The sequence below is a fragment of the Argiope bruennichi genome, chromosome 2 (genome assembly GCF_947563725.1).
Source record: "Argiope bruennichi chromosome 2, qqArgBrue1.1, whole genome shotgun sequence".
NCBI lineage: Eukaryota > Metazoa > Arthropoda > Arachnida > Araneae > Araneidae > Argiope > Argiope bruennichi.
In genome coordinates, this window is record NC_079152.1 from 145,615,966 (window position 1) to 145,639,034 (window position 23,069).

The 23,069-nt window shown below is 29.9% G+C and overlaps 1 protein-coding gene across 3 annotated transcripts in view; it reads left to right on the top strand.

Annotated features, from left to right (window-relative positions):
* The window catches only part of LOC129962380 (uncharacterized), a 128,752-nt gene that overhangs the window by 74,461 nt on the left and 31,222 nt on the right, over positions 1-23,069 (top strand). For 2 of the 3 annotated variants that reach the window (XM_056076134.1, XM_056076133.1), the window contains 2 exons: positions 6,640-6,839; positions 16,191-16,486. In XM_056076134.1, the coding sequence (XP_055932109.1) occupies positions 6,647-6,839; positions 16,191-16,486 (489 nt within the window). In that variant the 5' untranslated portion in view covers positions 6,640-6,646. Of the gene's footprint in view, positions 1-6,639; positions 6,840-16,190; positions 16,487-21,657; positions 21,908-23,069 lie in introns of those variants that run through there. The other variant, XM_056076135.1, reaches the window with a different exon arrangement.

Sequence of the window (23,069 nt, forward strand, 5' to 3'; positions counted from 1 at the left end):
GCACCTTCAATAGTTTTGAATAATTACTGTATACTTTATATAAGAAGTATGAGTCACAAAAAAATCCCATATTCATTTTTTAAACCCCTGATATTCCAATTACATCAAATCTCATTGTAGCGGATATATTTGGATTTCTGTTTTATGCATAAGTAATTTCATCTAGTAAAAAATAAATGTTTAATTCCTTCTATTGTTGATATTATTGTTTCTAATTCTTCGTGGTCCAAGTAAATCGAATCATTCATATTCAGAAAATTCCACTTTGTTGGAGGACTTTTAAGAGAATCATATTTGTTCACATTCAGACGCTTCATACGCACCGTCGTGACAAGTAAGGAAAACATCGATGAAATGAACAAATGCAAAAGACCTAATATACCCACAAATATACCTGATAAGAGTTGTTTGCCTTTTCTAACAATTTATAAATTCAACACCGCATTAGAATTCCTAAAATTATAGAATTCATGAAAATAAGATTGCTAAGTTGTATAATTTCATCTTTAAACTGATTTCTTCCTATAACATTTCATTTCATTTAAATTATTTAAATAAAATTCCTTTTCTTAAGTCCCGCTATACTTGGTGGCAAGAATCAAAATATTCCAGTCCAGCGCATCGTAGAAAAAAAATTTCAATAGTTGAAAGAAAAAGAAATCTCGTTTGTAACATCATTATAAACGCAAACCATCGATTGTGGTAAATAGCATTCTTGAAATCCATTCCCTAGAGATTTCTTTACAAAAGATGCAACTAACGATAAAATTGCAATATATCGAAAATGCATAGTTTGTTGTGACGATCTACGACAAATCATCAAATAAATTTCATGCGTATGATTGTTTACTTTTGTATCGGCAGGATGTACAATAATGCTTCTGTCATAATCGTTGTTAATAATTGTAATTGTTATAGAGTTCAATAGGTACTAACCATTAATGTAAACGTTCATGAATGCGTGCAAGGTAAAAAATAATTTAATGTTAGAAGTGATCATTTTTATCTTCTTTCTTCTTAGCAATTGTTTCATTTTCCGCCTCATTTGTTTCTCATGTACTGAGATGCAAGACATGGCGCTTCTTATGATTGCTTTTTTTATAATCCTCTCTTTATTCTGATCTGATTTTCAGAATGGATGACCTTTGCTCTATATTCTACTTTAATTCTCAGATCTGATACCACAATCGCCACTACCACTGCCATTTGTTTTCTGATCTACTTCTCAGTTCTATCTTTTTCTTAGAAATTCTTTGATTAAAATCACTATTTTGATAAACATTTTGAAAATATATATGAGAATTTGATTCATTAAAAACACGTTAATCCCCAATATAATTGCATTATACTTATAGATATCATAAATAATCTTCGGAATACCACATCGTTAGAATTGCTGTCTTCGAATTCTATTGAAACCTGTTAAGTGTTAATAAGTGAAAATTATTTTTCTGAAATCTAACATCATATTAATCAGATGAAGAATAATAAGACGCTCATCTTTTTTAAGAAACAGTCTTCCTGTTCACAAACTTTTCAGAATTTTTTTATTCTAATCGTATTAGACTAGTTTTTAATTCTTTCCTTCTACAAAATTAAATTTCCCAAATAATAAACACAAATGTTCCAATTAATCTTCTTATGTTTCTTGCACAATATTTTAACATCATGCATTCTTTTTAAATATCATATCATATATATTCTCTTTAATAATATTTTGTATTCTTTTTTAACTTTTAAATATTCTTTCGTCGGTTTAACATATGGATAATTCTAAGATCTTATGAGAGAATTTATTTAGTGGAGAACTAATTCCAAAATTCATTATTTAAGAATATCTGTTTTCGCAAAGCATTGCTCGTAAAATATTAATGATTCTTCTTTCTAAAATTAATTGCTTCATGTAGGTGTTATATTGTGTAATGACTGTGCAATTGTAATTAGAACAAATCTTCACAAACACACTCTGAAATGTAAAACTAATCTGAAAATTCATAAAAATGAGGGTTCTTTCTCATTACATACTTCCATGTACCCCTGTGAAATTCCATATATGCTGTTGGTTAAACATTATGTTATGGTATCTGTCATAAAGGGTCAATTACGGCTGGTAGCTTATCTTTTAGTAAAGTAATCAGAATATGTATACAAAATCATGAAATATAAATCTGAATACTTTGTATGCTTACGATATCATTTGAATTTTTTTTTTACCTCGATTGTGTCCAGTTTATTTTGTACCTTAATAAATAATAGTAATTCTACTCTATTATTTACACAGGAATATATGAAAAAAGATAGATAACTATTCCATGCAGAAATAATTTTAGGGTGTTTGGATATTGTGCGTGATTAGAATGAAATATCACAAAAATCTATAGCTTAAATCCTAAAAATTTATTTATTGCATTTTGGATATAACTCGCTATTAATTGCATCTGGGCGTTTCCATTCTTGTTTCTGCTAAACGGACACTATCTTGCTCTTCTAATCACATAAAACACAATTATCTTCCAGTGCATTGTCTCTAAAATATTACCTCAGCAATATTCCATTTTAACTCTCACCTTTTGCTCTACTTGGTGAACAATTAAATGTACTTTAGGGAGTAATAATCTACTATTGCCATAAATCGTGAGTTGAGAATGTTTGTTGTGACACAATAATATCTTGTTAGCTTCGGTTGCAGTGAAGTAAAGTAGTGTCCGTAATTCGGTGGCACAAGAGAAGCCGTATGATGTGGTAGAAAATATCCATTTGCCTTCTTGAAAGATGCTTCATGCCTGATTTTTGTTTAAAGATAAATATTTTTCACAGTGTAATTTGAATTTAAAACAAGAATCTTTCTTTCATAGATCTCATGAAACGGATGAATTGTTTTTTGATGATATTTCTGTCAATTTTTAGACCAAATAAATCCTATTTTTAAACCAATACCCTTGCTTTTCTAGTGTTTCTTGTAGTTGAATTTCTCCTTTTTAATGCTACTGACAAGTATCAAGTCACACTAAAAGAGATAAATGTGCACAAATGTACTCAAATTTTTAAGATCTGCCTTTCATAGATCTCATAAATCCGATGAATGTTTTTTGATGATATTTCTATCAACTTTTAAGACTTCTAAATCTTATTTTTAAACTATTGTCCTTGCTTTTCTAGTGTTTCTTGTTGTTTATTTTTTATGTTACTGGTATGTATCAAGTCACACTAAAAATGATAAATATGCACAAATGTACAGGGTGATCAAGAAATAACTGGAGGTGTTCGGAGCGCTGTAGCGTGTTATGTACTGGACGAAATATAACAAAATTTGGCCATCATACAGATTAAAGTATACAGTTTTGATTTGTCAAGAAAAATATTACTACTAAAAAACGCCGATAGGGAAAATTCTGGCTCTGCGATCGAAAACTTTATTATATAGTTTGCTTATACGGGTACTTTGTGACACGATATCGAGGATAAAAAGAAAGGTTGCGGGGATTTAAGTCATTCTACAAGAATTCGCCCGTAAATGGCGTTGTCACTACATAAACGTGCCTTATTAGTCAAGCTGTTTTATCAGAGGGATGAAAATGCCAGTGCTTACAGTTACTTAAAGGACCGATGACCATAACTAACTTACGAAGAATAGTTGAAAGATTTGAAACAACAGGAATTCTTGGTATGCAAGCCAGGCCGAGGACGTAAAGGTATCAACAAGTTGAAGAAGTTGCAATTGCCTGTATGGATCAGGCGATAGCTAATACGCAAGATACTAGCAGTGCATGTTCAATATCACTACAAACAGATATCCCGTTCTCAATAGTGCAGAAGATATTGCTTATGATCCTGAAATTTTATCCGTATAAGATAACACCCATTCACTGATAACACTGATCTGAATCTTTGCGATTTCTGGTTGTGGGGCTACTTGAAAGGCGTTGCGTATCAAGGACATGTTCCTGACATTCCAACTTTAAAAGATCAAATAGATCAATTACATGTCAGACGAATAAATGCTGCAATTATTGGAGCATCAGGCTGGTGATCACCTTGAGCCAAATTTGTAAGTTGCTATAATTAACGTTTTACATTGGGATTTGGTGTGTTGTTATTTACTGTTTCCATTGGCAGTTATGTATTTTTTTTCACACACATCATGCGCTTGCAACGTTAGGATTTACCCTATCGGCGGTTTATGGTACTAATTTTTTTTCACAAATCGAAACCGCATATTTTAATGTGTGTGGTGGCCAAATTTCATTATATTTCATCCAATACATAATACTACAGGGCTCCGAACACCTCCTGTTATTTCTTGATCACCCTGTATATGAATGTACCCTTTATTTATACGTTATTGCTGTTGTTGTGATGATTGCATTTTGGCAATCAATCTATTTTGACAGACATCATCTATTAGGTCAGTGCCGATGATTGTTATAAATTCTAAATAAATGTTATAAATTTTACACATAATATCTTTTTTAAAAGCGAAACAATCTTTCAGTTATTTATTTGTACTGAGCTTCTTAGTAATTATTCTTTAAAGTATACAGATGCCCTTTTAAATCAAATAAATCGAAGTTAAATAATTCTTACGTTCATCTTTTAGCTATATAGATTGTTAACTCTTGGACATAACTTTTATAATAGTGTAAAATTTTTCTGAGGGAATCTCTTTGCTTGAAAGAATTTCTACTTGTTAAGAGCATCCATTCTTTAAAGATTAGACTTGATTCTGGCGATTTAGTCTTCAGAATCAATAGTTACATTTTCCAAAACGGTAATTCATGGAGCTCCATTCCCTTTTATATGCCAAGGTAAATTATTTTCGAAATATGTTTTTGATATGTTATATTGGTTAAATCTAATCACTAATTTCTTCAGTATCAAAAGACTGCATCTAGGATTATAAAGAATAATCAGTTGGAATTTTAATATTAATTTCCATACAATAATACATAGCTGACACAATTTGCTTGCTAGTCTGAAAATTTATAGGTCTTCATTGTGTTACTAGTGTTGTAAAACACATGTTTAGAATGATGTGAACATAGCAGAATAACTAAAACTGTACCAGTTCTCTCGAAGTTTCGAATGGAATGATCTATCATTTTAAGAATCATTGGAGAAGTTCGATTTTACAATTTTGATTGTGAATTGTTCTGCAATTCTACATTTTATGTGAACTAAGCCCCTATGCTTTGGTTTCAAAGATTATTCTAAAATAACTTTGAAAGAGCCACTTTATGGCAACATCTTTATTGAAATTCTTCAAAAATTCTTAAATCGATATAACGCCATATCTATACCAGCAAAAGAAATGGCACGACTTTAGCCGTTCTTCTGGTTCCACATAGCTGAGAACAATCTGCTCATAAAGCTGCTGACGACATCGAAAAACCATAACAATTTCAAATTATTACCAATGTTGTATCAACATTATTAAATTTCCAATCCTTGCATTTTATTTTGGGTTCTATGACTGGCTTTTGACTTCTTTTATATAAAATTTTTATTACTCTTTGGATTCTAAGACGCTTTAGAAGTGAAGGTGTTTAAAGGTGTTCTGAGTGTGTTTTTGAAAGCTTATAGTGAAATGAAATACCGAATAGTGCTGCAGGTTCAATTACATTACTTTTAGCCCTTTCAAAAATGACTGACATGCTATAGATTGTGCATAGAACCAAAGTATTATTTTCAAATTCATAACCAACAAATAAGTAAATTAAAAAATTGTTTTTTAAATACACTCTTATTAGTGTACGTAAAAGTAACTTTTTAAGAATTTCAGTTATTTAAAATTTTTATTCTTGAATTTTTAATTTATCCTTATTGATATTGTGGAATTCCAATCAAATGGAACTTCTACGCTATTCGTATGGAATTGAAATTAAATTCGATTCAATGATTAACTGATAAAATCGAAATATTTTAAAGTCATTTAGAAGACAAAAGTGTTCAAAATTTCAAAATTTAACATATTAGAAAATGAATGAAAAATCAATTACGAAATCCCACTTTTAAAAACATGAGACAAGTCATGTTAAATGAAATTATCTAAAAAAAAGAGGTGGCTAATATTTTATAGAAATGAATAGCAATTATATACTTTTAATTTAGGAAGACAATTTAAAAATAACATATCATTTTGAACTAACTGTTAATTAGCTAAATAAACCATAAATTCCATTAGTTAATTAAATAAATAAACCTAAATAAACCATTTGTTAATAATCTTAAAGGACTGTAGAATCTCGAGCTTCTCACATTTAAGTTTATTAGATTCATTAAATTGTTGTTAATTGTAACTGAAAAAAATGTAAGCTTAGATGAATAACTGACAATAGATCAATGTAAATTCATAGATTAGGGGAAAGTAGATATAAATTAAAATGAATAGAAATTCTTAAACAGAAAAATATCCATACACAATATCTACCAATTTAAAGTACTGAAGAAATCAGTATGTGTTACGCCTTATGGAAGCATTTAATTGCATGATCTGTAGGTCGCAGATTATAGCATATGTAAATGAGCCGTTTCACATTCATTTCAAACAGTGAATCTTATTATTTTCATAAGATTCGAAAAGATTTTATCATTTTTGAGTTTACAATTTCCTTCAATGTCTGTTGTCTTCTCTTTCCACAGTCTCAGGATGACGCAGAGCACAATGGCGGGGGACAACCACGAAGAGCGGCAGGCCAGGTCTCTGGCCTTGGAGAAGGCGTATGTCCACGATGTGTACGACCAGATCGCACCTCACTTCACCGACACCAGGTACAGGCCATGGCCCAGGGTCAAGCAGTTTCTACTCGAACTGGAACCGGGAAGCCTGGTGGCCGACGTTGGTAAGTTCCTGTGAAACATGCATCCATAAATGTTTAAATTGGGAGATCGTTGTGGTCGAAAAATGAATTAAATGTTGGTTGTGGATTTTAATGCAATTAAAGTCATAGATATTCCGATCAGTTTTTAAAATTCAATTAAGACCATTTAATTATATTTATATTTACTTGATAGTATAGCCCCTCAAAACTTTTGTTTATTATTCTTTGTATTACTGTTTGCTTATCATTATTTAAAAACATTTTCCATTTTATTTCAACAGAAATTTTTGTATCATAAAAAATTATTAATATTATTAAAAAAGTGAAAGCATTTAATTCTTGTTTTCACATTAAAATGAAATTTAGAAATATCAGATATTTTGTAAAAATCATATTTTGTAAAAATCATTGTTATAAAATGATTCTAAGAAATAAATGGTTTATAACGAGAAAAAAAATCCCTAAACGCCTTTTACAAAAAACAACTAATGATTGAAAAAAAAATGAATATCTGCTTTTCTTTTTATTAGAAATCTATCAGCTTTTAGTCTAGACTGAAGATTTGGTAATCTGTATTTTAAACAATCGACTAGAATCTTGTAAGTCATTTAAAAAGGCGAACCGCTGGTGTTCAAAAAGTTTAATTCGATTTCTTGTCCCAGAAGAGAAGCATGCACAATTTCAATGAAATCCTTATGGAACTTTGTAAAAAAATTTAGTGTCTAGTCTGCATCGTATTTAAGATCTCGAACTAGAAAATAAACTTTATGGAATATATAGTAACAATGGCTGTTATGTTATCCCCTGAAGTTTTTTCCCCAGAGATTACAGATATTAGATAACAAAGTGCTTGAATCAAGATGTTTAGATTATTTTCGTTGCAAAAGACGTGAGTTGAAAGGGAAGAAAACGAAATATTAGGTTGTACGATTTTAAGTTTAATTCCTTTGACAAGAAAAACCATGAAATTTTTTTGATTTTGAAATGAAAAAAACTCTCAATTTGAAAATATTTGAATTGATGGATTCCAGTTTCACTTGGTTAGACAAGCACCACCTAAAACATTATTATACGGATGGAATCTTTCTTGAATAAATTAATACTTACTTCAATTTTTTAAAAAAATATTTGCTGTGTGATTTATTCATTTATTGCTGAAGCAGCTGTTCAGTATTTGAGCTCAGATCAATTTGATTAGAGCAATCTTATCTATTTTATTGCCTTGTTTTCGTTTTACTGAGAGCGTTATATAGAAAATTACTCAAGAGCCTCATAAAATGTGTTGATAACGCTAATGCTTCATTATGTCTACGCTTCCCACGAATTGCAGGAATTAGTTTCTTTATTTTTAGTCTGTTTTATTTCTCTCCAGATCTAGAAAAGATTAAGATAATTAGATTTTACTATATTTATAGTAATTATATGTCTGGATCTTAACTACTTGTCTATTTCCTTGCATCTTTCTTGCATCGAATTATATAATGCTTGCAAAAATATGGAATTACGTTAAAAGATAAGACATTTTTTTCAAGGCAATTGTGATATATAAACCGAAAAGAAAATTCAATTTAAAGGAAATATAGAATTATATAAAAAAAATGAGAGATAAATAGGAAACTAGCAGGCTATCATTAAAAGCAAATGAAAGTAAATATTAAAAAATTTAAAAAATATTCTCTAATAAAATTTATTGAAACGCTTCAAGTTTTCCGCCCTTTTACTTTAAAAGTTGTTCCCTTTGTCATGTATCAATTCACCATCAGGACGAAATAAATTCATTTATGTGAGACATCATCATTTTAAATGTCATCTCATATAATCTGTGACATCGAATTTATTCATTGCGATGAACTGGTTAGAATCTTTCATATAACTAATCCAAATAAAACTTATTCTATAAGGCTTCCACACTGCTTTTATGGAATATGCATTATCAGGATGCATAACATTTACACTAAAAAAAACATACAAACCGTGTTTCACTTCGGACGGCAAATCCTTTGGACACTTACTCTAATGTCTGTTGTTGATACGGCGTCTTAATTGCCAGTGTTGTCATGCTTTCTAAAATTTTTAATGCAATCTTTAAATTATGCTACTGTGGTATTGAGTTTTTGTTAAATTGCATTCTACTAAATTTCTGTTACGCATTTTATTTGTTACCATCATCATCATCTTCTTCTCCTTTTTTTCTATTTTTTTCTTTTTTTTTTTTTACTTAATTCACTGGCAAAGAAACTTCTATAATTGTTATACTTTGCGCCCTCGTTCCTATGATTTATCACAAAGAATTTTTTTTCTTGAAGTAATTATATATGAATATCTTTCCATTACTTACAGTGGAAGATTCAGGCAATTTATGTCCCTGAGCATTGATTATTATTAGACCATTTTTTTCATAAATTGATCCATTCAGTTTCATATGTCGAGCAAATCTTTAACTTAACCATCCTATTAAGGATTTTTTTACTTTAACTTCTTATTTTAGTGATTCTGTGAAATTACATCTTTTTATTTATCTGTTATGAATTATGAATACGCTCCATCCACTTTTGTACACAAATTTAAAATTCTTGAACGGCAAACTCAAAATCAGTGATGGCAAATTTCATGGTGTCGTAGTCGCATGATTAATGTAACTGTGCAGCTAATTTCGGATTACATGTTAGGATATAATATTTGAAATAGTAAAAGAGCAACTCATTGCAAAATAAAGCGCAGCACACTTGTCGTGTTTCAGGTGAGCAATTGAACGTCAGTAGGATGAAAAAGAAGATCTCGCTTTTCAGTTCTGAGTTTTTGAAACCGCCATTGTTACATAAAGAAACACGAAATTTTCTATAGAACTTATAGAATATTAATCATCAAAGGCTGAGTAATAATTTTGATTGGTTTAGGAATAATCGATGCTTTTTAGCAATTATTTAAAAATTGTAATAAAATGTGTGCAGTTTTATATGCATTATATGTGATCATTGGATTAATACTTCCCTTTAAAATAAATATATATATATATTGCTACTTTAATGGGCATATCAGTTGTGACCTTGTCTAAAACAATCGAATATTAGAAATTCAATCTAATCACTTAGTTAGCGCAAGGAGAGTTTTAGAAACCTCTGAGATGTTTGAAAACTGCGATTTTAAATCAATCACAACACGCAAAGAAATTCCTATAAGGCTGAAAAAATAAGATCTCAGCAATCCTAAAAGATAATTTAAAAGATAATCCTAACTCCTAATCCTAAAGATAATAAGATGAAAAATAAATAATTTGGCAAAAGGTTTTTGACTGTGTCCAGAGACGGATTTCTAGCTACGTAAACTAATCAGCTGATTAGACACGATGATCAGAGAGAAGGCCGCAGAGGAGTCAATTAAAAATTTTCTTATCCTGGCAACCACATAAATAACTTTGTGAAAATACAAATTCTATTAGTTATAAAATACTTTGACTATAATGTGTGTTTACAAGGAATTATTTGTACCATTATTAAATAAATCAAAGCATAGGTAATAACTCTTTAAAAATTTATTGAACATTAATTAATTATTCTTAATAATTAAAAACTAATATAAAGAAATAAATAACTAATAATTGCGGTAAATGTTTCAGGAATTTTATTATTTTTAAATAAATAATTTTAAAATAAATAAGTAAAAACACATCTTTTAACAATTTTGCTCAAATAATACATTAAAACAAATGATTTACAAGTTAAATTGAAAACGTTTTGTCAGTTACTAAACGAGAGACCTCATAATGTGGATTGTCTAGGATTGCAATATGCCTAAATCCACCTCTGACTTGTTAGTAACAACGAATCTGACTGAAACATCAAATTTCGAAGCTTTTGGTTTTTGAATCTGTAATCAAGATAAAGGAACATTTAATTTTAAAATCAAAAATAATTTAAACATGATTAAATATCTCGGATGTTCGTTATGTGCTGAAATAATATTAAAAATAGAACGTGCTATTTAATGTAGAGACTAAAAATGTTTGACTAATCATAGTACAAGCTAATATTACTGTGGAATTATACAAAATGAATCGCTTAAACTCAATCATCCTCTGTCTGGAATTTGAGCTTAGATTTCAACATGTAATTTAACTTTTAGTAATATTTCATGAATATTAAATTTCAGTTTTAAGCATTTATAGTTAAAATTGTACTTTTTTTGGGACTAAATTAAAATAATGTTTTGCCAGACTACCTTGAACCTAACAATTTAATTTAAATTAATTCCTTAAATGAGAAATAGTAATTTCGGCATTTGAATACGAATTTTAATTATTTTCAATCAAATTTGTATATAAGAATTAATCCATTATACTCTAGACTTGAAATTAATTGAAATATTCGAAAAAGTCTATCTGTGATTCGAATAATGAAATTTGAATAAAGATTTTCTGCAAAAAATTTGTTTTGAAATTGTAATTACAAAGTAGCATATGAAAATCCTCGTCTAATCCTCTTTTGTGTTATATTCTACGCTTACAAAGATTTTTTAAAATGTAAAATGTCTCGAATAATTAAATAGGAAAAATTCACTTCTTTAATGAAATCATTTCTTTAAAATAATATGCAATTCGTTGTATGGAAAAATGATGAAAAACGTGTCTACGGCTTTATCACATAACATTATAATTTAGAAATTGCCATCTTCCGTAAGACGGATGATATTCTTAATTATAATATTAAAATCAATCTTTTCACAAAAGACTTATGAATGTTTTAAAAAAATTACAGCTAAAACTATTAATTCAGTTTTTGATTGTATAAAAGTTTTTATGCAACTGTAATATGCCACAACCAGATTTAATATTTTCACAGAAAAAATAAAAGATAATTTAACTGTATTCAAACATATAGATGTCTGTCTATTTGTAGATACATCACGATATTGCAATTGCATCTTTGAAATCCTAAGTTATCGTCTAGACTTTAACTTTTCTTTCAAACAGCATTTAATGTGAAATCATTTGCAAACTGCCGATCAATAAATTTAGAAGCAGAAAGAATTGCTTTTATTTTTTTTTTATCGCAATCACTTACAAAACCTGCGAAAGAATCCAGGGAGGAGCTAAAAATATCCTTGCTCCTTTGATTTGCGCCATTATCAGATGCGTAAATCCGAACTTCTGTTGGACGTCAAGCGACTCAGACATTTGGTGACCATTTGGCTTCCATTTTAATTTAGTTTAAAGTTATAAAAACCATCAATATCTCTTATGTACACATTATATGCATTATGCTACAAATCAAATTTTAAAATAAATATTATATGTTTAAAATCATATAAAAGAAAGAAAAATCTAAAATATGTAAGCTATTGAAATACTTTTTTAGTCAGGAATTCCGCTTTACACTTATGAGCTTTTTTTTAACTGGGTATTTAAATGTTTGATGAACAATTAGTGTTCGACAATCTATATCCATTGTTTTCAAGATATTTTATTGGCTATTAACTGTTTCTAATAATATTTTTGGCTACATAATCCAATTTGTTTACATTTGACTGTTGCCATTTAATAATAAGTAATAAAAGCAATTTCTAGGCCCACTCGTTAGCATTTTATAAGTATAAATTTTTTGAATTTAATGATTTATCAATGTTCTAATAAAATTAACGATTCCATTTTTTGATTTATTTAATTTTTACTCATGAAATAATAATTAAACATAAGATCGTAAATCTCACATCATATTTACATTTTTTTCGTTGGAATGTAGCAAAGGGCAATGCTGAGATCTGCATTTTTATTATTTTATATTTGTGCAGATTCATTATATTCTCCTTACATAAACCAACTGGTTTTAGTGCCTAATATTTTCTTTCGGCATTTTTTTTTTTGTGTGTGTGTGCGTGCGTGTTTGGAATTGAACTTTTTTTCTGTAGTCGAACATTATTTGTTTCAATCCCATTTTAGTGATTAGTTTTGATATAGTTTTAGTTTGATATGAGTGTTTGTGAACATTATAGATAGTGAAGATCCAACTGCTTGGAAGCAAAGATTAGCAGAAAGAATTGCACGGTAGAGGGAAAGATAAAGCCAAAAGATATTAAATCTGATCTGAGATAATTTTAATACGGTAACTGCCTTCTAAATGAGCACATCGTTTAGTTATAAATGTTTCTTTCATTTTATTACAGAATGATGTTTTTATCCATAACAGAAAAATGTTATGCTTTTATCAAACATTTCAGCTTTCGTTTGAATTGAAATCTCTGGACGATCTAATTTGAATACTAAGTATTAAAATCCTTGCTTAATTATATCGCGTTATTGGAAATATTCTAATTGAGAACATTAAGATTTTTAGGAATATTGATAAATCAAAGTTTTTTAATATTAAGTGGTATTTATTTTCTACAGATTTAGGAGCACATCTGGAATAGAAAAGAATTCTAAGATTTTGATTGAAAAAACTAAAATTCCCTTTTTTACAAATTTTAATTATGAGAATGAGTTTTTTTTTAGTGTCATATGATTTGATTTGACAAATTACCATCCCATAGTTACCTAATTTGTAACTGTACTGTTAGTTATCTAATTGATGAGGGGTTTTTAATTTAGAAATAATCAGATGAAAAGAATGACATCTGGGCTGATACTTACTTTCCAAATATCCACGCCATATCAGCTCTGCTCGGCTACGGTAAGGCTTGAAATAGATTCGGGAAAACACATATTGTACTAGTATTAACAGATCTTTATTTTACTATCCTATAAGCGTTAAAACTGCTTTTCCCATATCCCGAATGAACGGAAAACCGTTGTTAAGTAACCGTAGATATAGCTAAAAAAATTCTTAAAGCTCCAAAATTAAATGATTTTCCTAGCTGCCCATGTGCGGAATTATATTTCATTCTAAAACACCCTTTAGAACGAAAAATTTGTTTCAAACAATATTTTATCATAAAATCCTATAATGTATTATGCAGCGAACTGAAAAATAAAGTAAAAGCATAAAAAAACTGACGTACATACTTGAAGTAAAATGAAAATATGTGAAAGATTTGTAAAATATTCATGCATATATCATGTGACGTGTTGCCAGTTTTATCTGAATTGATTCTGATTTTCTTTAGTCTTATAGCTGAGAATAAAGACTTTTTTTCTTAAAGTAAGTTCTTTCGTGTATTAGGTTTTATTTGTCTACCGTATTTAAGGACTTTAAAGTTTTTTTTCTGCAAAGCAAATTTGCTTTATCTAAAAATATTTTTATTATCTGTCTTTTTTCACAGCATCTTCCCTCCGATAAAAAAAGATTGTGCATTTAAGCGCACTGAAATGAAATTTCATTATTGAATATTCAATACATAAAAGATGAATTCATTCATCTCCTGAGACTTATAAAATATTAAGAAACAGATAAAAATTTTTTATTTAACTATAAAAAGGAAAGAAATTGTGAAACTCTTTAGTAAATGAACAAAGCAAAAGCTTATTCCAAAATAAAAGAGTGATTATATTTGTATTGTAAGCGGTTTAACGAGAAATAATTAAAAAACTTTTGGTAAAAGTAATGCTCCTTATTCTTGAAAAGATTTAATTAAAGCTCTGGATATTGTTTTTCATACTCGAATTTCTTTCTAAAGTAATTTGTTTGTTTTGAACCGCCGGAAGAATTCGAACAATACTATGTACGTCGTAAGAAAATCTTTAATCTTCATAGGATTTATTTCATTTATTTTTTATTATTATACAGGGGTCTTATCTAATACCTTATTTTTAAACCGTTAGACATAGGTATATAGTTCCCACTTAGAAGATGCTCTAAATAAGGTACAGAATTAAATGTATTGTTTGAGATGTCAAATATACTGCTGAAAAAATTACGATTTAGTCAAGCATTTTTTGCACCCTAACATTTTTTTTTTAAAAACAGATTTCATCTCGACCAAAACTGACTGATTTAGGAAACTTAAAACTAATTTGAAACTTAGAATTACTTTGCACAATTAACGGCTGTCTGGAAGAAGCATTGTACGTCGTGTATTTTTCTTGAGTATTTCTTAGAATTAGTCTAAAAATCGTTTAAAATAAAGGTATTCAAAACTTCATAACATGATAAGTTTTTATCTTAAAATTCATGGAATTTTTATCCTTGAAAACGTTAATGTGGCGATAATATTTTACTTATTATGACTAACAGATTCAAAGGGACGGAGGTTTTTACGTAAATTTAGATATCGTGATTTTTTCGTCAGTGCAATTATTGATTCAAACAATGCAAAATGCAATTTTGCACATCATTTGGATATTTCAGAATTGCAAATATATGCCCATCTCTATTGACATAGAAATTAACTATTAAACTGTAGTTAAAATATTGTACTGGACTCACTTCCCGTAGCTGGCCTGCATATCGTATTATTCCTGTTAAAGGGAAAACTCCAGAACCCTCAAACATGCGTTTATTGCACGAGGTATTTATAAAAGTGAACTAGAAAGAGTATATAATATATACAAATGATAGTGAATACATGCAGCACCATATATTCCTTAGACACTTTAATTATTAACAGTATGCATTAGACGTAACAATTGATATTTAGCACGCACATACACAACATAATACTCTAAATTTATGTCTGAAGATCTCGGTTATGTCTCTGTCTGAGTGTTTTTAAGAACGGTTAACTCAGAAATGCAACGTGCTGGAAGGATTAAATTTAGTACGTGGACTTGTCATCAGAAATGTTCTCTTTTTTATAATATAAATTGATGATAAAAGTTATATTTTCTACATTCTGGTTTCTACATTATGTTACGAAAATATTATCCACGAAGATTATTTCAACAAGAGTACAGTCAATCAATTGATTGGCATTATACATTTATACATTTTTTTTCTGAATTTTTATTGCATTTTTAGTTATTGATTTAAATTCATAAGAATGCAATAATTGCACATATTTCTTTGTATTTACGCTATCTTGATTAGAATTAAAAATAGATTTTTAATTATGAATTGAAATTCATTGTAAAAACAATTCGATTGGTTTATTACATTACATTTCATTATTACATTTCAACATTATTATTTTACATTATTTTATTTATTACATTTCAAACATTACAGCATTAAAATTGCATTTTTCGACTCTATGTGTGATATATTAGTCCTTAATCTTATTTATAATTTTTTATAGAAAATTTGCAACTTTATATTTATTATTTACATGATTGACTTAACTTGTCTTACTTTAATAATGCGTTTCAAACACAGAATAACTATTTAAAGTTATTTTTCAGACTCTTTGTCAGAAAAACAAGTCCATGTCATTAGAAAAATTTCGCTTATAATTAATTCAAAAAATATATTCGAATGTTTAAAAAATTTCTTTTTCCTTACTCAGGCTGTGGCAACGGCAAATACCTGGACATCAATCCAGACATCTGGAAGATCGGCGCTGACCGCTGCGCCGCTCTGACTGCTGCTGCCAGAGCTAAGAATTTCGAGGTTCTGACGAGTGATAACTTGCACATGCCTTTTCGCGATGAAACCTTCGACGCGGTGCTCTCCGTAGCGGTCATCCACCACTTTGCGACGACTGACCGGCGAGTGGCAGCCATCAAGGAACTCACCAGGGTCCTTAGGATAGGTGGAAAGATCCTCATCACCGTCTGGGCCATGGAACAAAGGCACAGAAAGGTGAGGAATTAATATCGAGAACATTCAAGTCTTCTTTATGAATAAAAATGATCTTCCTTAATAAATGCCTATGTATGTTGTTGTGTATAAGATTGATTTATCCGCACTGATTGATTGAATAGGCTTAATATATTGGTTGATTCATTCCAGAATTCGCTTAATGAGTTTGTGAATTAATTTTACAGTCAATGCACAAAGCTGGTCAAATTACCTTCAAATTCCTAATAAGATGGGTCTGATAGATTGCAAAATAAATGAATGATAATCCGAGTGTTTTGCATTGCCCGAATTTGTCGGAAAAAGGTCTGAATATGGAGTCTATCCACTTACAGTAGAGAAGAAAAATTCGGTTTTCTTGTTTTCCTCATATCTAAGTTTTGTAGTTCTGTAGATCATTCAGCAATTTCATATGAAATTTCAGATATCCAAATTTTAGAATATAGGGTATTTATTATTCTAAAAGAAGGAAGCATGTTTCATCCTCAGTTGATATCTAAAATTCTCGCATGGAACATAATTATTGATATCTACTTTCCTATTCAAACATCAACCGGAATGATTCGATCTAAGAATTGAAATATAGTTATTAGACGATGCTATGCAGTGATGAATCAACTCTATGAATATACATATTGAGATATTGTTCAGAAAAAATTCTAATGTTGTCTTTTTCAAAAACTAATTATAGCATTATTGTTTTTCTGTTCTGAAATGCAATGAAGAATATTAAATCTTACAAAACAAACCATACATTACTCGTAGTGATCTCAGAATCCATACGAACCAATCCTTCCCAGTAATTCTCCATATCATTTAATCCTGATTCCTATCCTCAAATTCATAAAATTTTAATTCCTGACTACATCATATTATCAGCTTTGATTGCATAGACTGCACAATTATCAACAAACAACATAGGCTGTTCTACATTTGTATTTCATTTTATAAGAGAACACATGCTGTGGTCAATAAACTAAATCTAACAAAAACTCGAAACGGCTGGCCACGCTAAACTTCAACCAAGTCAATGGTGCGTAGCTCGAAATACGGCTACTTAGATCTGTTACTGTAATGTTAGATAAGATAACGGTTAAGATCTGTTACTCCTGAGGGATGTCCCGCCACTCTGGCAGCAGAGATGAAGGCAAAGGTCTAACCCGATGACCGTGTAGATGATGGCTGAAGAAGAAGAGAAAGAAAGAAAAAGGGCAATGTCGAATTTGATCTTCGGACCCTATTAAACTTTCAGTTCTGTATAATTTTAGTGTAAATAGTTGTAAAATAAATATATTTAGTGAAGACAATGTTAGCAATCAGCATTATTATGCTTTTAATCATTGGATAGAACATGGTTAAAATCACGAAAATATGCAAAGGAAGATTGGGAGGGATTTGTAAAGTATATGTCAACTTGATTCGTTGTGGCAAAAAAGAAAGGCGCGGAATCTTTATTATGATAAATTAATTCACATATTCTTATTATTCTTCATATTCTTAATGAATTTGTGTGTTAAATAACAGACGATTACCCGTAGGAGGAAAGTTTTTAATTAATACAGTTAGTTCATATTTGAATTATGCCCAAATCGATTCGTCTAACGTTGAAAATAATTAGTCAAAGTCACAATTCTCCTGGGTTATTTTGTTCCTGTTCGCCAATTTCTCCTCTTACCTTTCTCTCCTCTAAATCTGTCTTTTTTTCTTTCCGCGTATTAAGTTGAATAAAGCCCTTTTCCTTGCCTCTAATCATTTTTATCACTGTAGAATACACCTTAAATCAGGCTTTTTTGTACTCAAATAGAAATATTTTGAGAAATGAAACCGCTGGAAGAATTCTTTTTCATTTGTTATATATCATCATTTTAATATCAAAATGCTTTATACTAATAAACATAAGCAGTAAATGTATTGTGATGAAAAATTCTACAAAATCAGCGACAATGAAAAGATTCGGTGTAGTGGGTGTATGGTGAGAAAATCTAACCGCCTCACTAACAAATAAAGATTTTATTCAACACGGAAATACAAACACATAGACAGCATAAAACACAGACGAATTCAAACAAGAACAGCTCTTACAGCATATAGCAGTACACAAATCGCAAATCAATAGTAAACAACTGTAACAGCAGAAAGCAATCAGAGAGAGCCCCGCAGGGAAAAGCACGTAATTATTCAATACCTCAAATGTCTAATTTCCATTGTGAACTCACTTGAGCTGTTCTCAATTGTTAATTCACTACTGACTCGACTCTCGACTGTTAATTCACTACATATTCGACGCTGCATCAAACAATACTTGACTACAAATTCGGCACATGACTCAATATTCGATTAATAAGACTTAGCACACCACTATCTAGTTATTTGTACTCATCTCAATTGATTTACACCAGCTCGGTGTGCTGGGTTTTTTTTTTATAGTTTCCGACGCAGGTCACAGAAACATCTAGAAGCTTCACAATTATTCACATTCAAATGATCATATCGGTTCTATCCAGAATTCATGTTGATTCTGGAATCTTCCATTTTTCAAAAATTAAGTCGTCAAATTCCTTGCCAAATCATCAAACAATCGCCAAGTTTGTCGCCTAGGTCAAAAGTCGTCGATCCGATTAATCCGTTCAACATGGAACTAATTGAACTGGGATGCGACATTAAAAATTCGAACCATTATGAATAACGACATATGTTGTGATCGATGGCACTTTACAAGCCTGCTGACAGTTATCTGTCAGCAGTTTAAATGAGCGTCTCTTGTTTTTCAGTAGCGCCAACTAGGGCCAAGAGTACGACTCAATTACTTCATGCGTCACATTCGTTGCACAACCCCTTTTTTACAGGGGGCACATTCACACACCTCACAAATAGTACACAGAAGGAAAACAACCATGCTCGAACCGGGACGACCAGATTACGACAAAGGCGCGCTACCCCTATGCCAGGACGCCGGTCCGACATATGTATGTCGTTTTGTGATAACAGATGCAACCAATTTATTAAGTGTTTCACATTACTAAAGTGTTTTGGTATATTTGAACTTATGATATTTTCATACAATAGCGGCTTTATGTTGAAGAATCTATTATGACTACAGTTACAGCTAAGGAATTTCGGAAATATTCCAAAATTCAAAGCACAAAAGTAGAATTTGAATAAAAACCGGTTGTTTTAATACTTCCTTTTAAAGCCAAGAAGTTCATAAGAAATAATAGAAATTTTAAAAAATTGCGTAAAGTAAATCGAATATGCACGTGATTACTTCTTGTTAATATTATATTATTTTTTAGTTTTTCGACATTATTTACTGATATAATCATTCAGGTTGACATAATTAATAATATTAATATATAATACAATTAATATTATATACTTAAATAAGAAAAATGTTGATTTTTGGACAGATAAATGCCTATTATTTTTTTTAAAAACAATAGTCATCTATGCAAATGACCTATTGGGTCGGCAACTAAGTAATTGCGGATTTTTTTAGAAAATCAAAGACAATTTTTTAATGGAACTAAATAACTTTATTCTGTAATGTATTGCCCATTTTGATCAATGACCTTTTGCCATCTTTCAGGCAGCATCATAATCCCACGTTCATAAAACTTCTGGTTTTTATTACCAAAAAACTGAATCAGGTACGATTTGACATTATCATCATTATTGAAATTTTTACCATTCAAGGAGTTTTGTAAAGATCGAAACAAAACGTAATCAGATGGTGCAAGGTCAGGACTATATGGTGGATGTAGCAAAACATTCCAACCAAGCTCCAATAATTTTTGCCTAGTGACCAAAGATGTGTGTGGCCTTGCATTGTCATGATGGAATACAACACCTTTTCGATTTGTCAATTCGGGCCGCTTTTCTTCAACTGCATTGTTTAATTTCGTTAGTTGTTCAATGTAGACATCAGAATTGATCGTTCGGCTGGGTGGTAAGAGTTCAAAGTAGGCAATTCCTTTGTAATCCCACCAAACTGATAACAAAACCTTCTTTTGATGAATATCAGCTTTTGATGTTGTTTGAGTTGGTTCACCTGGCCTGCTTCACGATCTTTTCCGCTTGATATTGTTGTAAACAACCCATTTTTCATCGCCAGTTATCAGTCGTTTTAAAAATGGATCATTTTCATTACGTTTCTTTAGAAAATCGCAGCTGTTAATGCGTTGCTTTAAATGCGTTTCTTTCAGTTCGTGAGGAACCCATGTATCGAGTTTTTGAACATAGCCAAGTTGTTTTAAGTGATTTTCAATGCATGTATGTGATACATGAAGCTTCTCTGCAATCTCACGTGCTGTACTGCGACGATTCGAATCGATTATTGCTTTCATTAGGTCGTCATCAACTTCAACTGGACGACCAGAGCGTTTTTCAACTTTGAGTGAAAAATCACCTGAACGAAATTTGGCAAACCAATTTTGACACTGCCGTTCTTTTAAGGCTTCGTCACCATAAACAGCACATAACTTTTTATGAGCTTGCGATGCGTTTTTCCCTTTGCGGAAATAAAAAAGCAAAATATTTGAAAATGTTCCTTTTGATTTTCCATTTTTCAACGAACGCCAAACGAAAACTACGCAACCGATCAAAAAACTTTTTTTACTGATTGACAGCTGAATTGCCAACTATCAAATAACAAAATGTGTTTTACATTTGTACTACGTCTGCAAACCTAAAAATTCAACTGAAGCCATCTATGAGTGAAATCCGCAATTACTTAGTTGCCAACCCAATATTTTCATTTTTAAAAATTTTCGACAGTATGTGATTTTTTTCAACATTTGTAAAACAATTGCAAAAAAAAGTGGGGAAATTTAAGGCAATAGAACTGAAACCTTTACCAATATTCTTCTTTTTTTTGAAATTTTTTATTATGCTTTCTTTATATGTCATGATAAACCGTCTGGTAGATACAGAAGGTTGGAAACTAATTCTCTTATGAGAAAAGCAAAACAAACGATGGCATAATATTTTGTCGTAGTTGTCAGCTTTTATGCTGACAAAAATCTCATTTTAAAATACAATCGTGCTTTGAATGACTGAGCATGATAAAATGGTGACTGCTGTATTTCAAGAATAAAAACAATATATACGAAACTGAACTATGTCCTTAAAACTTAGCAAAAGGGATATTTTAGTTACAGATATTCTCTGGCCATTTCTTTCATAGATTTTTATTTGTCTGTGTACCTCAAAAAATTGAATTTAAAAAGGCCACTCGACTATATATAATAGTTTGTCAAAAAAAAAAACCTGAAAGGCAGACAAAGGAGGATGGATCGTTTCAACAAAAACCAGATGGAAAGCAAAAGCTAATTTAAGACATTTTATACAAAGAATTCTGAAGATAAAATTGTTATCTTTACTTCCAAGGGATGATGTAGCCTCTTTTGGGAATTGTTTATATATTTTGTAAGTAAAGCATGTTTTCCTATTCTAAAATTGCCATTGGGTTCAAAAATATTTTTTTGTGAAGTGGAATGTCTTGCAATATTATATTTGAAGATCAGCAATATGCATTCTTTACCTTGAAAAATAAAGGAAAAAAGAGAAAAGAATGTAAAAAGTTCGAACTCATTAGTGTTAAAAAATTTGTTATATTATTGTTTAAAAGATATATGTAAAATATACTTTTGAATATTTCTATGTATAATGATCTTTGTTTGTAGGTTTCTCTTTAAAATTTATTTTAGACTAATTGATATGCATGGCTGAATTATTATGCAATGAATTCGGAATGAAAATTATATATCAGAGAAAATTTATTCATTCTGAATGAATCATTATGGAATGATTGAATTCCGGATGAATTTTAATAATTCTGAATGAATTGTTATGGAATGAATTCCGGGTGAAAATTATATGCCAGAAGAATTTTTATTAATTCTGTATGAATTATTATAAATTCCATCCGGCTGAAATAATTTTCCTTTTTTTCACTAATAAAAATTAACTATATAATTATGGCTATAAAATCCCTTAATAAAATCTTGTGCGTAGTTTTGTATTTGTAATCGACATTCAAATTATTTATTACATGCAGATATTTATATCAAAAATAAAATTGTCACATTTCAAGTCAGCTACTGAAAACTATGTGATTTTAAATGTAAAAATACATTTAATAATAAAAATGCATTTAATGTTATCGTGATAAAATCCCACCGTTGCCGCCAATAAGTCCATTTTCGGTATCTAATGTAAAACTTTTGTGTAAGAATTTCTTTTATATAAAATGCTTTCTGCCGCTTTCATGAAAATGAGAAAATATGTTCCGCCAAACAATATCATGTAGTTTCTTGTAAAATTATATAATATCTCAAATTACTTTTAAAAGTTGCAAAAATCTCATTTTGTGTGAAATATTAATAATTTTCAAAAAAAAAACGATACATTTAATTAAAAAATGTTTGCTGCAACTTGAAGATGCGTTTACAACGTGGAATATGAAGGTAGACAATTTCAATAATGTAATTTATTTTTTCTTCTTACATTAAAAGTAATTAATCAAGATTTGAAAGAATTTTGAATAATACGAAACTTTCAAACTATTTTAAAATAAAGAAATGTTTCC